The 16,206-nt window shown below is 41.7% G+C and overlaps 1 protein-coding gene across 3 annotated transcripts in view; it reads left to right on the top strand.

The window, feature by feature from the left end:
- DNAH6 (dynein axonemal heavy chain 6) overlaps positions 1 to 16,206 on the top strand; it is a 368,310-nt gene that overhangs the window by 223,365 nt on the left and 128,739 nt on the right. For all 3 annotated transcript variants that reach the window (XM_050754693.1, XM_050754695.1, XM_050754692.1), the window contains exons 41-45: positions 4,339 to 4,470; positions 8,684 to 8,855; positions 12,824 to 12,970; positions 13,987 to 14,060; positions 15,920 to 16,074. In XM_050754693.1, coding sequence (XP_050610650.1) covers positions 4,339 to 4,470; positions 8,684 to 8,855; positions 12,824 to 12,970; positions 13,987 to 14,060; positions 15,920 to 16,074 — 680 coding nt within the window. The remainder of the gene's footprint in view (positions 1 to 4,338; positions 4,471 to 8,683; positions 8,856 to 12,823; positions 12,971 to 13,986; positions 14,061 to 15,919; positions 16,075 to 16,206) is intronic.

Raw genomic sequence — 16,206 nt, 5'->3', positions numbered from 1 at the left:
GCCTCATTTTAGCTTATCACATCTTTAAAGACCCTATTTCCAAATACAGCCACATTCTGAGATGCCGAGTTAGGACTTCAACATATGATTTGGGGACAGGGGACACAATTCAGCCCATGACATGTGGCCTCGGTTTTTCCTCCTTGTAATTCAATGCATTCAGTCTATATTGAGTTTTTGCCATGTTTGATTCAGGAGATCCGTGAACAAGTGAAACAGTCCCTGCCTCCCAGAGAGCTTCAGAGGGTGGACAGACATTTCTAATGCAGAGTGGCGAGAGGGGAGAGACAGGAGAGATTCAGGGATAGGGCTGGGTGGAGGATGGGAGAAGCCTCCCAGAAGTGATGTTGGAGCTGGATTCTGAAGGCATGCATGCCAAAGCAGGGAAAGGGAGCGTTTTATACCCCAGAAGCGGAGAATGTAAAATACTAAGGTGGTGTGAAATATGAGCACCAAAGCAACAGGAGAGGCAGGGGTCACATCCCATGGTGCTGTGGGCCCATGAGGAGGAAACTGGATTTATCCTGTAAGTGCTGAGGAGCTGCTGAAGGAAATGTTATGGAAAGATTCCCTTGGCTGCAGGGGAGGGATGGGCTAAAGAGGAAGCAAGAACAGAGGCAACTGCAGTAGCCTAGAGGACAAGAGATGAGGGTCGAGCCTCCTGGGGTGATGCGTGTGGTCAGAAGCGTTTAGAAGCCAGAAGGCAGACCAGCAGGACTGGTGGTGTGTTAGTCAGGGTTCTTGAGAGGGACAGAACTAACAGAATAGATATATATATATACATAAAAAGGAGTTTATTAAGTATTAACTCACATGATCACGACTTCCCACAATAGGCCATCTGCAGACTGAGAAGCAAGGACAGCCAGTCCAACCTCCAAAATTGAAGAAATTGGAGTCCGGTGTTCAAGGGCAGGAAGCATCCAGCATGGTAGAAAGATGTAGGCTGGGAGGCTAGGCCAGTCACTCTTTTCACATTTTTCTGCCTCCTTGTAGTTTAGCTCTACGGGCAGCTGATTAGATTGTGCCTACAATTTAAGGGTTGGTTAAGGGTGATTCTGCCTTTCCCAGCCCACTGACTCAAAAGTTAGTTTCCTGTGGCAACACTCTCACATACATACCCAGGATCAATACTTTGTATCCTTCAATCCAATCAAGTTGATACTCAGTGTTAACCATCACAGGTAGAGTATGGAGTCAAGAGGAAGGAGGGGGAACCTAGGCTAACTGCCCCATTTCTGTTCTGGAGAACAGAAACCAACACGCTTGACAAGAAGAGGGCAGGGGGCATGTTTAGTTTTGCTCACAATAAAAACAAATATTTGTTTTTATTTGAGCACTATTCTAAGTGTTTAGAATCGCTGAGCACTACAGGCACTATTCTAAGTGTTTCCCACCTGCTAGCACCCAACATCCCTACAAGATGGATAATGCTATCAGCCTTGTTTTATAGATCAAGAAATAGGCCAAGAGTATGGAGTTATGTGACTGGTCCAAGGTCACACTACTCGTAAGTGGCAAAACTGGGATTAGAGCTCAGGCCATTCGGCTTCTGAATATGTGATTTCAGCTAAGATTCCTCCCTGCCCACGTTGCTAAGCTCCAGTTCCCTGGGAAATCCAGGTAGAGCACTTTCTGTCTATCAAAATGAGAGCTTAAATAAGGCATAAACATTCTTTGAAGTGAAAAATAAGATGAGTGTAAGAGGCAGAGGGATAAATAGAGACTGAAGAGAGGGTTCAAGTTGTGCATAGGTGAAAACTGATGGGGGCGGAGGTAGTAGGTCCTGAGAAAGGGGCCTCATTCACCAACACAGGAAGTCCCGGATGGAAGATGAACCTGTATTCAGTTCCTGGGAAGCAGTCAGCAGTTGTCTTCTTCCAGACTGCATTTACAACCTGTATTAAACAGGAAAACCTTTCCTAAAAAGAGAATATAATTAGGCCTCTTTATAAAGAAAGCAGTCTTTTGCATATAAGGTTTTTTTACTTTCCAAATAATTTTATCTAACTTTATCTTCACAACAACGCAGTGAGGAGAGAATATCACGTGCCCTTTGCAGGTTTAGAATTCCCCTGACTCAGTGCCATGGGGATGAGGGTGGGAAGGGAATGACTGCCAAACCTCCCACCAGGCCAGTGCTCAGTAGCTCCTCTCTGCCAAACAAATCACATGGAAATGCCTCGCCCTGGCTCTCTGAGGCTCCCACATATGGCTGTGAATGGCTGCTCTGATCCAAGGATCTTTTGCTGCTCCCTGCACATGTCCCACAGTCCCACTGAGGCAGAAGGCTTGATGTCTCCTGAATGCACCCATATCCTCCATTGCATGCCTTTGTGATAGTGTCCTCTACCTGGAAGGGCCCTTCTCTCCAGCTCTTCCCTTGTAATCCTTCTACTCCTTCAACGCCCATCTCCAAATTGCCTCGCTCACAAGGTCTTTCCTTAAACCCCCATTTCCAGTGTGAGCTCCTCTTTCACCTGCATGGAGCACTGTGTGTGTCTTTATGGTCTTCACATTCTCTCTTGAGTCACAGCTGTTGATGTGCTCATCTTGTGTTGCATTCCTTCATGTTAGACTCTGAGCTCCTGACCTCCATCTCCCTCATCTTTATGGCCCCTGCTAAGCTTAATACCTTGTACATAGTAAGCCGTTGTTTATTGGAACTGATTCACATAGAGACAGCCTTGGTACCACCTCAAGCCTTGGTACTGTAGAGCTGAGATCAAGAGTGCCTTCCTCTTGGTCTTCAGATTCTTCCTCCTACCAAAGGAATTGGCACACACTCTTCACTTCACCAGAAATGCATCTGCTCCCTTCACCCCTATGGCCTTGTCTTCTGCCTCTATCAGCTTCCAGCTCTCCACTGCAAGTACCATTTCCTTGGCCAAATCTTCTCTGACCCACAGACTAAGTAAGGTTCCCCCATCAAGCATTGCCTCAGCATTATATCCCTTTCCTTCAAAAACCTTACTGTGATTTTTATTGCAATTTTATTTTATTTTATTTTATTTTATTTTTGAGACAGGGTCTCATTCTGTCACTGAGGCTGGACTGCACTGGCACAATAGAGGCTCACTGCAGCCTCAACCTCCAGGGCTCAAGCAATCCTCCCACCTCAGCCCCCCGAGTAGCTGGGACCACAGGCTCATGCCACCATGCCTGGCTAATTTTTTGAATTTTTAGTAGAGACAGGATTTCGTCATGTTGCCCAATCTGGTCTTGAACTCCTGGACTCAAGTGATCTGCCTGCCTCAGCCTCCCAAAGTTTCACATTTATTTTTAAGATCATTGATTTATGGTATTAACCTCTGTCCTTCCCACTAAAGCTGCTTTCAGATGGAATAGGTGGCATGTTCTCTCCATTAGACCCACAGGGCTTTTGTTTTCCATTTAATTCACAATAGCCCAGGCTATTTGTGGATTCCATGTTTGAAGATTCACCTGCCCACAAAAATTTGTAACTGCAAAATCAATATTCATAGCACTTATTCTGTCTTTTGCAGACATGTACGGAGAGGCGAAAAATTCTAGCCATCCAACCCACAGTTCCCCGATGAGGTGGAACCAGACAACACTCTGCCTTCTTTTTCAGCTCTCGTGCTGTGAACAACTGCCCTTTACACAGTCTACTGGAGGCCACATTTTCACATTTTTATGCCTTCTGTTGGTGATTTTGCTATTTAAAATGGCCCAAGTGTAGTGCTAAAGTGCTGTCTACTATTCCTAAACACAAAAAGGCTGTGATGTGCCTTACTGAAAAAAATGAATGAATTTGATAAATTTCATTTAGGCATGAGTAATAGTGCTGTGGTCCATGAGTTCAATGTTAATGACTCAACAATATAAAATAAGGCGTTTTAAACAGAAACGCACATAAAACAAAGTTATGTATTGGTCAGTTGACAAAAATGTCATCACAGAGACTCACAGAAACCTAACCCTAGGAGCGGTGGCTCAGTATCCACTAATCCAGTGCTCCAGCCAACTTTACTAAACTTAACTACCATGAATAATGAATATTTGTTGAAAGAATGGCTATATTTTATCTTCAGATAACAAAGCTTTTAAGATTACAGTTTCACATAAAGGTATTTATATAAAGTAGATTAATCAGGTGAGTGACCTTGAGCAACTTACTTAACCATCCAGGGCCTTGGTTTTTTAATCTATAAAATAGGTGTAATTACAGTGGTCTCTTGGAGTGATTGTGAGAAGTCATTTAACATACACAAAAAATGTAATGCAATGCTGGCATTTGGGAAGTCCTACCATTGGGATAGGCAGGTCTCATTTCGTTCTCTGATGAGTGATCCAAGTGGATTTCTCTGCACACAGGATGTAACAATTGTATCAGCATGTGCACCTCCAGGCGGTGGCCGCAACCCTGTGACTCCCCGCTTCATCAGACATTTCAGCATGCTGTGCCTCCCAATGCCCTCAGAACACAGTCTGAAACAGATTTTTCAGGTGAGTGTTGATTTTAACTTAGGCAAAAGGGGGAAAAGAAAACATATGTGTTCCAAGCCTCCCACAATCAAAGTGGTGTCTTGTGTTTCTAAGGAGTCCATCTATCCATCTCTTTCCTGAGCAGGAAGCAGGTAAATATGGACTCCTGGAGAGTAGCTGGCAGGCATTTGCATCACTGCCTTCTGTATCTGTTGGTCTCAGAGAGTTCTAGAAATGCAGAAAGATTGTGCAAACAAAACCCCTACCTTTAGAGAAGGCTGCATCTTAGGTCCCTGCCACTTAGCACTGCACACACAGTTCTTAGTAGATCTCATCACTACCCAGCCCCTGCCTTTGTGCTCATCTCATACCTAACCACCAGGTCTGTGTGTCCACTTGCCACCACACTTGGCACCTGATATGCCAGAGAGCTCAAGCTCAACACACCTAAAATAGAACTCATCTCCTTGGCCACTCTCACAAAGAACAATAACCTATATTTTGTCCACCTGTACTAACTTCCCTAAAGGGCTACTTCTCCATCCTTTATATGGGAAAAATAATAGCACCTGCCCTACAAGTGCTCAACAGATTGTGAGGCATTATTTTGAGTAAAATAATAAGAGAATATGAAGCAGCATGACTAAAGCCCTGCATACTCAACCTGCAAAGGTTTCTTAGAGAAGAGAGATTGTGAGCTGAGGCTTGGGGATGCTGGGAATTGAATGGGAGGAACGGATCTTAGGAACAGGAAGTGCTGGGTGAATGCAACTGCAGAGGCAGGAAATGGTAAGGTGTGCACAAAGGTAGAATAAGACAGTTCAGGTGACTGGCCTGGAGAAGCTGATGACAGTGATGTGGACAGTGATGCCCAAGGATGTGGCAATTACCAGCATCAACTTCTTCCAGTGGAAACCCTCTCTCAAGAGGGACAGACTCCACATGTATACAACCTTCAGTACATGGAAAGGAGTTTTCTGTTTGTATTTAAATAGCTTATTTCTGTGGGAAATTATTTTTAATAAATTGAAGTAGTTCCAATAAGCTGTTTAAGAGCAATGCCACAAAGATATATAAAAACTGCCGCATTTTGAAAAACTTCAGGAGAGTGCTTTAGAAAATACGAAAGGATGGGAGCTTAGCTCCTATAATTAAGCACCAGAGTACAGAACAAGACATAACAGGGACCACCAAAGCCGTTAGAGGGGTTGTCTAAGCCCCTGCACACTTTTTCTGAGAACTTTTATATTTATATTTTGAAGTTTGAAGTGCGTGATTCCCAACCACACCACAGATCCACTGTGATGTGATGAGTGGTGAGGGGTGTCTCAAGAAACTTATGCCTGGTTAGAAGAAACTGAATTTGCAAATTGTTTCATTTTTTATTAAGTTAAAGCAGATTCAGGGTTATGACTACAAAAACGTCATTCTTCATCATTCCAAAATGGAATGATTTCCATTTTGTGGATGAGAAGAATACAGTGAAGTCTGGGCCACTGGGAAAGACATGGTCCCCAACTCTCAACCTCCTGTGGGATTATCATGTCCATGGAAATGTGTCACCCATGGGAACATCGTCCAGCAAGCACATCACAGCTGAAAACTGGCTGTGATAGAGCTGCTTCTTCCCACTGTAACTTTACAGGTTTACATTTAAAACCCACACTAGCTATAAGGGGAAATAGAAATGATACGTTGCAAAACTGCGAGATTCTGGGGGCTACCGGGTTGGACTGAATTCAGGTGGGAAAGAATATTGCTGTCATTACAATGGACAGGGTATTTTGCCTGTAGGAAAAAAGGAACTTGCTCTAGGCCCATGGATCTCAAACTTCATTTTTCATCACAGCCCACCTAAGCAGGACCCAATAATTCATCACCCATCTGTCCTGTCCTTCATTACTGTTTGGAGGAGAAAGAACTTGGATGTAGTCAAGAATTGACGAAGAGCAAAATCAATAAGTAATTTATTGTTAGCAACATATATAAATAGATTTATTTCTACTATATAAAAGAAGCCTATGAATCTAAATTGTACATGTATATTATATATAATGTTTTCAATCACCTATTAGTGTTAACACAATTAGCCCTATCATTATACTTTCTTTGATAGTCTATTGCAAATTAGTTAAACAGTGCATATATGCAGGGAGCGCATCACTAATAACCAGTCACGGTTTGCTCAGTTGGAATATGTACATTATAAGTGACTCTTTCTTGGACCACACAGTTCACACAAATCTGAGTGTTTACTTATTGGAAATGTATGTGCCAAAATATGCATCACTATACACTCTAAGGGTGAACTGAACAGCACCCAACCAGGTAAATTAAATTTAATGAAATTTCTAGTTAGAAAGCTATAACAGCAGTAACTGAAAACCATGATTGGCTCCATAAACTAGTGATAATGTGCTTATGCCAAAGAATCCTTCTCCCAAAACTGAGAAATCTGCCTGTGTCTTGTGTGCATGTTCTTAGTAAGAGTTTTGCAAAGTTGCCAGGCAGATCATGTAAGCCAGATCCTTAAGTAGAATATCAGGCTGTGGTCCTCAGTAAATTTTATAATGATACACTAATTTTAATGTGTGGATACCAATTAGTTGCCTTTAATTCATTCATTAAACAAATATTTGTTGAGCACCTTCCATACGCCTGACATTGGTGTATCATCCCTGTCCTCATGGATCTTCTTCCACAGACGCAGATAATGAATAGATGAATGAGATATCTAGATACAGACACACAGTTACTCATGCATATGTTAGAAACTGTATTTGTATTTGTATTTGTGTCATGGAGAAGAGAAGGCTGGAGCTTTTTACCTACCTGTAACATATATATAGATAAAATTATCAGCTTGTCTATTCTCCATCATACACATACAAATGGACAGATTTTCATCAAATTTAAAGATTGGGTTTGGGATGGTCCTACATAAAATACAGACCATGTGGAGTATGTTAAACTCATGTTGGGGTCCCAGGAGGGGATACCTAAAGAGGTCATCCTCACAAGTTAAAGCAAATTTTAAACAGGAGGCCCACTGAAAACAAATACTCAGGTTTATTTCAAAAGATCTCATATATGACACCAAATCTGAAGTCACAACTTCAGATTGGACTAACTTGCAAACATAGATTTGCATTCTGGTGGCTTCTCCCATGAGTTACCCCAGGGTTAATGGTGATAAGAATTTATCTATTTAAAAAACAATAATGATTTTTCCAAGCACTTGGGGGTCAAGGACTAGCTAATAAATACACATGTTCAAGTTGTGATGTTATGGATGAGAAGATCAGAGAGACTGATGGGAGGACTTGTTTTAGATTGAGTGGTCAGGAAAGGCCTCTCTGGAGAGACGGCATGTAACCTAAAACATGAAGGATGAAAAGGCACCTGCCAAGCAGAGAGGGCTAGGCACAGAGAGAGGGGAGCAGTAGTGCACGGGCCTGAGATGGGAAGGAGCGCGGGCGTTCAGACTAGTGTGGCGGGGACACAGGGAGCAATGGAAGGGATGGGCGAAGTGAGGGAGCTGGAGGAAGGGTGGACCAGCAGGGAGACCAGGATGGAAGTGGAGAGGCCAGAGCGAAGGAGAGAGGGGAGAAACCCAGATTTAAAAGAGTGCAGCCCAGAATGGGGTGATGTCCGGGGAAACAGAGAGAAGCAAACAGACCCAAGAAATGTGTTCAAGATTGATTGTGCGGGACAGAGAATGGGAAGTGTCTAAAGAGACTTCCAAGCTCCTGATCTGAGCTTAGGAGGGAATGGCCAGCTACTGAAATGGGGAAGCTGAATGTGAAGGAGTTCACCATTGCAAGTAAGTCATATTTGAAATATACATGAAGATGTAAATCTTTGAGAGTGGTGATCATTCGTCCATAAAAGTGAGAGAGAGGGTTTCTGTTCTTTTTCAGGTGGGTTTGTGCCCTTCTTGATGACCCCTTGGACTCACCTCAAGCAGAGGTCTAAATTACTTGAGAGTACTTTCATGTAAATTCAGTAGTCAGATATGAATGCCACTCAGGCGTCACAAAACAATCACAGAAGACAGGAGTGAGTGCATCCTCGAGAATGTTTTCTGAAATAAGCAGAAGAGCTTTGATACCAGAAGACTTTGTGTTGGAATTTGGCTTTCTGTTATTAGAAAACATGTCATCCGGAGTACTTAAAAGATAGATATTTGGTTTAAAATAAATCTAATCCTCTCATATTATGTTTCTGGTTCTAGGCCATCTTAAATGGTTTCCTGAGTGACTTTCCACCAGCTGTAAAGCAAACTGCATCAAGCATTGTAGAAGCCTCAGTTGAGATTTATTACAAAATGAGTGTTGACCTCCTACCAACACCTGCCAAGTCCCATTACGTCTTTAACTTGAGGGACTTATCCAAATGTGTGCAAGGTAGTGTACTGAACCCTCGTTTTCTGATCCGCACCCTCCCTTCTTTTCCATTGGCCCCCAAATCTCTCAGTAACATTGTATGTATGCAGTTTTCTGTGACTCACCCAGAAATCCCATCACCTGTTCCTGTTCAGGCTGAGTGCTTTACAACTATTTCACATGGCCAACACTGCCTCCCATTTCTCACTCCCAGCTGATTACTTGTCTTTCACTGAAAAAAAAAAAAAAAAAAATAGAAGCAATTGGACCAGGGCTGCCTCATCTTCTAAATCTCTCAGACAACCTGCATCTTCCTTCCATGGGCTGAGCTGCCCCTGCATCTATCAGTGCCAGTGCTCCTTCTAGTACTGAACCCAATACCCTCCTGTCTATTCAAGGATTTTGCTATCATAATTCCCACTTCTCTTCTCATCTTCAAAGTTTCCTCTTTTATTGGATCATGCCTAATGGCATAAAAAGCCACTATCATACCTCCCATCTTAAAAAAAAAAAAAAGATTTCTGTAAGTCTCATATCCCCTGATGGTACCCCTCCCATTTCTCTGCTCTTTGTAGAAAGACCTCTAAAAGTATGGTCTCTCCTCCCTGTCTCACTTACTCCCTCCAGTTCTCCCTTCAATATATGTCAATCAAAATGTGATTCCCAACACTGCACTCTACCTGAGTCCTGTCTCCATCTGCTCAGATTCACTGGTCAGCTCTCAGCGGCACCTTAACCTCACAGCAGTGTCCACACAACTCGCCGCTCCCCACCTTCTCCAGTGGTCCAGGGCAGGCTCTCCTGCGGTCCCCCCTCACTGCCTGCTGTCGCCCAGTCTGTTTTGATAGCTGCTCCTCCTTTCCCTACCTCAAAATGTTGGGGCCACAGGGCTCGGTCTTCAGATCTACACACATATTCCCTCAGTAATTTTGGTCAATTCTATATTGTCAAATACTGTCTATTCAGAGATGGCACTAGAGTGCCTGCCTCCAGCTCCTACCCCTACTCTAAGAGTCTGACTTGCATATCCAGCTTCCTTCTCAGTGTGCGCCCTCAGGCATCCAGCTGGCCTGCTAAACTTGGCATGTCTAAACGGAACTCTTGCTTTTCCCCTCCACCTTGGCCATACGTACCCCGGCCCCAGAGGAGACTACCATTAATTGCTCTCGCCAGGAACCTTGAAAACCCCTGTGCAATCCACGAATAATCCTGACAGCTTTATTTTCAGAATATATGCCGAATCTAACCACTCCTCACCACTCCATCCACTACCCCTCTAACCTCCTCTCTAATCTCCTGCTTCCGGTTGTCCATTTACCCTGTTCAAAGGGACCAAGCTCTGCCCTCTGCACAGCAGCCAACCATGGGCCCTGTTGAGACCCTCCTGAGGCTGCTTCCAGCACCTGCCTGTGTTGAGTCTCTGAGTGATCTGGTTCCGGGCTCCCTCTCCCTTTCATTGCCTACCACTTTCCTCCTTGGCTACTGCCACCTCCTTGCCATTCCTGAAATCGGACCTGCCCAGGGACCTCTGTATGTCACTTGCAATGCTCTGACACCAGATACGCACATGGCTCACTTTCCCTGCTCAAAGTCACCTCCTCAGCAAAACTTTCCCATGTCCCTTCATAACTCCTATTACCTGTAATCATATCGCACATATTTCTCTGCATATATGTGTGTTTATGTATCTGTCTCTCCCATTAGGACGTCAGCTTCCCAAGGGCTGTATGCTTAGTTCACCGCTGTATCCCAGTGCCTAACTGGGCCTGGCACTGAATGAATGTATGTCTAGACGAATAAACAAATCTCCCCTGATTTTGTATACAAGGACACTATCTCTTAGTTGCTCCATGATCTGCTTCATTCCCTGACTCCCCATCCAGTGCCCTTTGTTCTACACCACTCTTAATTTTTTTTTTTTTTTTTGAGATAGGGTTTCACTCTTGTTGCCCAGGCTGGGGTGCGGTGGCGCGATCTCGGCTCACTGCAACCTCCACCTCCTGTGTTCAAGCAATTCTCCAGCCTCAGCCTCCCAAGAAGCTTGAATTACAGGTGCACACCACCATGCCCAGCTAATTTTTGTATTTTTAGTAAAGACAGGGTTTTGCCATGTTGGTCAGGCTGGTTTTGAACTACTGACCTCAGGTGATCCACCTGCCTCGACCTCCCAAAGTGCTGAGATTACAGGCGTGAGCCACTGTGCCCAGCCAATATTTTTTTTCTCTAAAAAGATTCTAACTAACATTTATAAGTTTGTTTTTAATATCTGCAAAGTAGCCAAAGTAGAAGCTGCGGAGTGCTTTCCTGTGAAGCAGTGACTGGCCTCTTTGACAGCTAGCTCTCCTTCCTGTCTTCATCACAATCTAAGTCATTACCTGTTGTGCATTAACAAGTCTGGGAATGAACTAAGAGATGCTGGCCCATGGCAGGAGCTTAGGCATTAAGAACCCTGCAAACCCGTCCTGCTCCTCCCTAATGCACAGTTCTCACACAGGTTCCTGGTCTTCCCAACTCCCGATTTGAAAGCTCTGTCACTCTTTTCTTTTTCTTCCTCCTTCAAGAGCCTGAAGGACTCTCAAAGCTGGCACACCATCCTTGCCACAGGATGACAAAATAATTTGTTTTCCTCTTCCTCCACTGAAATCATGCCCTCTTATACTAGCAGTTTAGTCCTGCTATTCATGAACTCAATTTTCCTAGAAAACATTAGAATATGACTTCATTTCTTTCATGAACTGCTTCACACTCACTTACTGATCCTCAGACATTGTCTAATCTTGTCATTTATTTATTATCCTTCCCCATTGCCTTTCTATTCCTATTTTTAAGATAATTTTTGAGCTTCAAAATTCAGGATCCACTTTATTTCTGAAATGACACATCATACTATACACAGGAAATTCCAATGTTGAATCCCTTTCTCCTTGGTTCCGCATTTCATTAAAAGTCCTAGAAATTTCCTTATTTCTACAAATATTAACTGAAAATAATTAAAACTTCAAGCATTTGGGAGGGGGGAGGGATAGCATTAGGAGATATACCTAATGTAAATGACGAGTTGTTGGGTGCAGCACACCAACATGGCACATGTATACGTATGTAACAAACCTGCACGTTGTGCACATGTACCCTAGAACATAAAGTATAATAAAAACAAAAACTTCAAGCATTTCAAGAAACATATATGTCAAACACACACACAAACACAAACATGAGATGCAAAAAACAGGTAGCATCATTATCTACAGAAATACCCTAGTATTCCAAAGCAACATGAGCAGTACCTACCATGCTGTGTGGTACCCACTCTCTGCTGTGTGTGTCCACATGCACAGTAGACACTCTCCCTGCCCCCGTCTACAGTGTGAGGAGCCCCATATTGGTGGTCTCTGTGGAGAAGTACCATTTCCAGAAATTCCTGTACATTGTTGCTTTGATTGTAACTTGAAATTATTAGAACTGTGTTTGCAATAACAATTTACACTAATGAAATGAGTACTCAGAATAATCTTAGTAGAAGCCGGAAGGGCCAGGGGCATTTGGTGAGGACTGACATTGGGAAAGAGAGAGAAATGGGAGTTTCAAAAACAGTATAAGCCTTGGGAGGAGGAAAGTTGCAAGATAAGTAAATACATATACTTCGGTCTATTTTAAAGTAACGTGAGGCCCTTCACTTAGCATATTGCAGCTCATGTAACAATGGGATCCACTTGCTTACATGGTGGAGTCTGACCACTTCACATGCTCAGTTAAAGAAACATCACAAAACAGGGACAGAAATGTCTTTGTCAAATAATGTATCCCAATGTTGTTATCGAAAAATGAGGTCACTATTCGTATATGAGTATATCCACCGGGGAAGCAGTCATTTTTGGCAATGTGAGGGTGAAGTTGTACTTAAGGATTTCCTAATTAAACTATTACTGGAGATTCTACAAATGTAGAATTTTTCTTTTTTTTTTTTTTTTTTTTCTTTTCTTAAAAAACAGGTATCCTCCAATGTGATCCAGGAACAATAAGAGAAGAAATTCAGATATTTAGACTCTTTTGCCATGAGTGCCAAAGAGTCTTCCACGATCGCTTGATTAATAATGAAGATAAGCAATATTTCCATGTTATTCTGACAGAAATGGCCAGTAAATATGAATCTTTACCTATTCTTTTTTTTTACTTGATTAGAAAAGCAATTTGGTTTCCACAAAGAACAATCAACACAAAAAGAATTTTCATAATTTATGAGTAAAAGTTATTTTCTTTGAAGGTTCAAATATATATTAAAATATATGAAATATTATGCAATATTATAAAATAATTTTATTAAAATTCAGGAAGGGTCAGCCAGGTGTGGTGGCTCATGCCTGTAATCCCAGCACTTTGGGTGGTTGGATACATGGATCCCTTGGGCTCAGGAGTTCAAGACCAGCCTGGGCAACAAGGCAAGACCCCATCTCTACTAAAAATACCAAAATAAATAAATAAATTCAGGAAGTGTTAGTATTTTAATTTATTATGAAGTTTTAAGTAGAGGAGAGAAAGTAGGAGAAAGAGCATTTTGTCTGGTAAGAAGCCAGGATAGGCCGGGCACAGTGGTCATGCCTGTAATCCCAGCACTTTGGGAGGCCAAGGCGGGCGGATCACGAAGTCAGGATTTCAAGACCAGTCTGGCCGACATAGTGAAACCCTGTCTCTACTAAAAATAAAAAAAATTAGCCAGATGTGGTGGTGTGCACCTATAATCCCAGCTACTCAGGAAGCTGAGGCAAGAGAATCATGTGAACCCAGGAGGCGGAGGTTGCAGTGAGCTGAGATTGCATCATTGCACTCCAGCCCAGGTGACAGTGCAAGACTCTGTCTCAAAAAAAAACAAAAGCCAGGATAATTTTAAAATACTTCCTATTTCTTAAATAAGTATCCAATATTCATTATTTAACAAGTGTTTCAAATTATTTGTTAAGTATTCTTAATCTTAAACTTGGGAGATTATCAGCTAAACTAAAGCGGCATGGAGTTAACACAGCATTCTCTCAGTTTTCATATATATTAATTAAGTCTTCTAAGTAAAGTAGCAGCTGTTATTCTGTATGTTTTATCACTATAATATTCCATTCAAGATTATCATTATATTAAAAACTTGGTTTTGTTCTTTAAATAGACAAACATTTTGGAATTGCAATTGACCTGGAATATTTTTTGAATAAGCCCATCATATTTGGAGATTTCATTAAGGCAAGTATGTTAAACTGACTTGACCTCATTTGAAAATTTTAAAGCATTTATTATTTTCCAATTCAAATTTATATTCTATAAAAACTTCACATGTGTGAAGAGTTAAGATCTAGGCCAGATGTCAGCAAACTACGTCCCATGCGCCAAATCTGCCTGCCACCTATTTTTGTAAACAAAATTCTTTGGAACATAGCCACAGCCATTTATATATATGATTTTTTATATGATTGCTTTTGCTCTACAACAGCAGAGTGCAGTAGTAGTGATAAAGACCATATGACCTGCAAAGCCTAAAATATGTACTATCTGGCCCTTTACAGAAAAAGTTTGCTGACTTCTGGTCTAATTACATTCATTTTGGTAACGGTTTGAATCAGAGAGCTATCAGGTATTCAGTTTGGAAGGAAGCAGAGAGATCTAGTCTCTTAACTCAGGACTTCCCCCTTATTGTACTCTACGTAGTGAAGCTACTTAGTTAAGAGAATTGTTCTCTTCATTTAAGAGTAACTCTAATTAGTAGCAATTTTTTTATATTTAACTTCCTTTTATTCCCTTATGAGTTCCTCAAGCCCATCTCTGCAATACTGTCTGTCTAATTTTTACCCTCTGGACCTAATTTTGCCCTCTGGTAAATTTTACCCTCTTGACCTACCTAGAATAAATCTGCTATCTCACTGCCCTGCCTACATTGGCAGATAGCCATGTTGTTTTACTAAGGTGCCTCTTGTTTGAGTAAAACATTCCCAGTGTCTCCAAGAGGGCAGAGACCACGTCTAGTTTTGTTCATCTTAAGTTCCCAGGTTCCTGCACAGAGGTACGTAGCAGGCTCTCAATCAATGCTGGTTCAGCACATGAAGGAACTCGTCATTATATTATATGTATGCAATACCTCACCACTCTGGTAACTCCACTCTAGATAAGTATTACCACTGACAAATAAAAAATATAAACTATGTATTTTTGTAAAGTATGTATTTATGTTTATTATTAAAAGTATGTCCAAAGTTTGTTTTCGAAGATTCTTTTCCTGTGTGTTTCTAGTTGATTGTATTATCAGATGAGAGAATAAACAGAAAAAGAACAGCTAGACTCCTCTTGCATTGCTTGTGTGTGTTTTAGTAAAACAGTCCAGGAGAAAGTGCCCCTGGGGCAGTTGCTACATACAATAGAGAAGGGACATCATCAATAGATTAAAACAAGGACTCGACTCCCTGAAGTTTACACCTGAATTTAATTCTCAACAATTTAGTAACTCTAGATGACTGCTATTTAAAAACTACAAATAGTTCTGGCATGATTTTTTATAATAACAGCAGTCTGCTATGCATAGTTTTTAACCAGTTAGCTTTTCCAATGTCAATAACCTAACAACAAAAAAATGAAACCAGGTCTGGCACAGTGGCTGACACCTGTATCCCAGCACTTCAGGAGGCAGAAGCGGGCGGATCATTTGAGGTCAGGAGCTCGAGATCAGCCTGGCCAACATAGTGAAACCCCGTCTATAATAAAAATACAAAAATAAGCTGGGAGTGGTGGTGGGCATCTGTAATCCCAGCTACTCAGGAGGCTGAGGCAGGAAAATCACTTGAACCTAGGAGGCGAAGGTTGTGGTGAGCTGAGATCACTCCACTGCACTCCAGCCTGGGCAACAGAGAGAGACTCCGTCTAAAAAAAAATTGAAATCAGAATGTAGCATTGTGAGAAAAATCAAAACCCTGTTTCTGAGCTCCTATGTAAGTTTTATTGCAAAGACCTTCAAAATTCCAGTGTAGCTCTTGAAAAAGTTAAATGAAATGGATTTTCCAGGTTATGTGTCTATCAGAATTAATCTAACTTGGTTCTTCTCCCATAAATTATAGTTTGGAGCAGATAAAGCTGATCGAATTTATGATGACATGCCTGATATAGAGAAAATTGCAAATGTTCTACAGGACTATCTTGATGATTATAATCTCACAAATCCCAAAGAAGTAAAGCTGGTGTTCTTCCAGGATGCTATAGAACATGTTTCAAGGTATAGTGCTATAAGGCGTCCAATAATGCATTGATTTAATATTTTTTGTATTAAAGGGTAAAAAAATAAGTTGTATAAACTCTTTAAACAGATTGCTAGATGGTCAGAGGTCTTTTATTAATTCTCACCATA

Source organism: Macaca thibetana, chromosome 13 (genome assembly GCF_024542745.1).
Source record: "Macaca thibetana thibetana isolate TM-01 chromosome 13, ASM2454274v1, whole genome shotgun sequence".
Lineage (NCBI taxonomy): Eukaryota > Metazoa > Chordata > Mammalia > Primates > Cercopithecidae > Macaca > Macaca thibetana.
The sequence above is the reverse complement of the archived record's forward strand: the minus strand, read 5'-3'. Positions and strand labels throughout refer to the sequence as shown.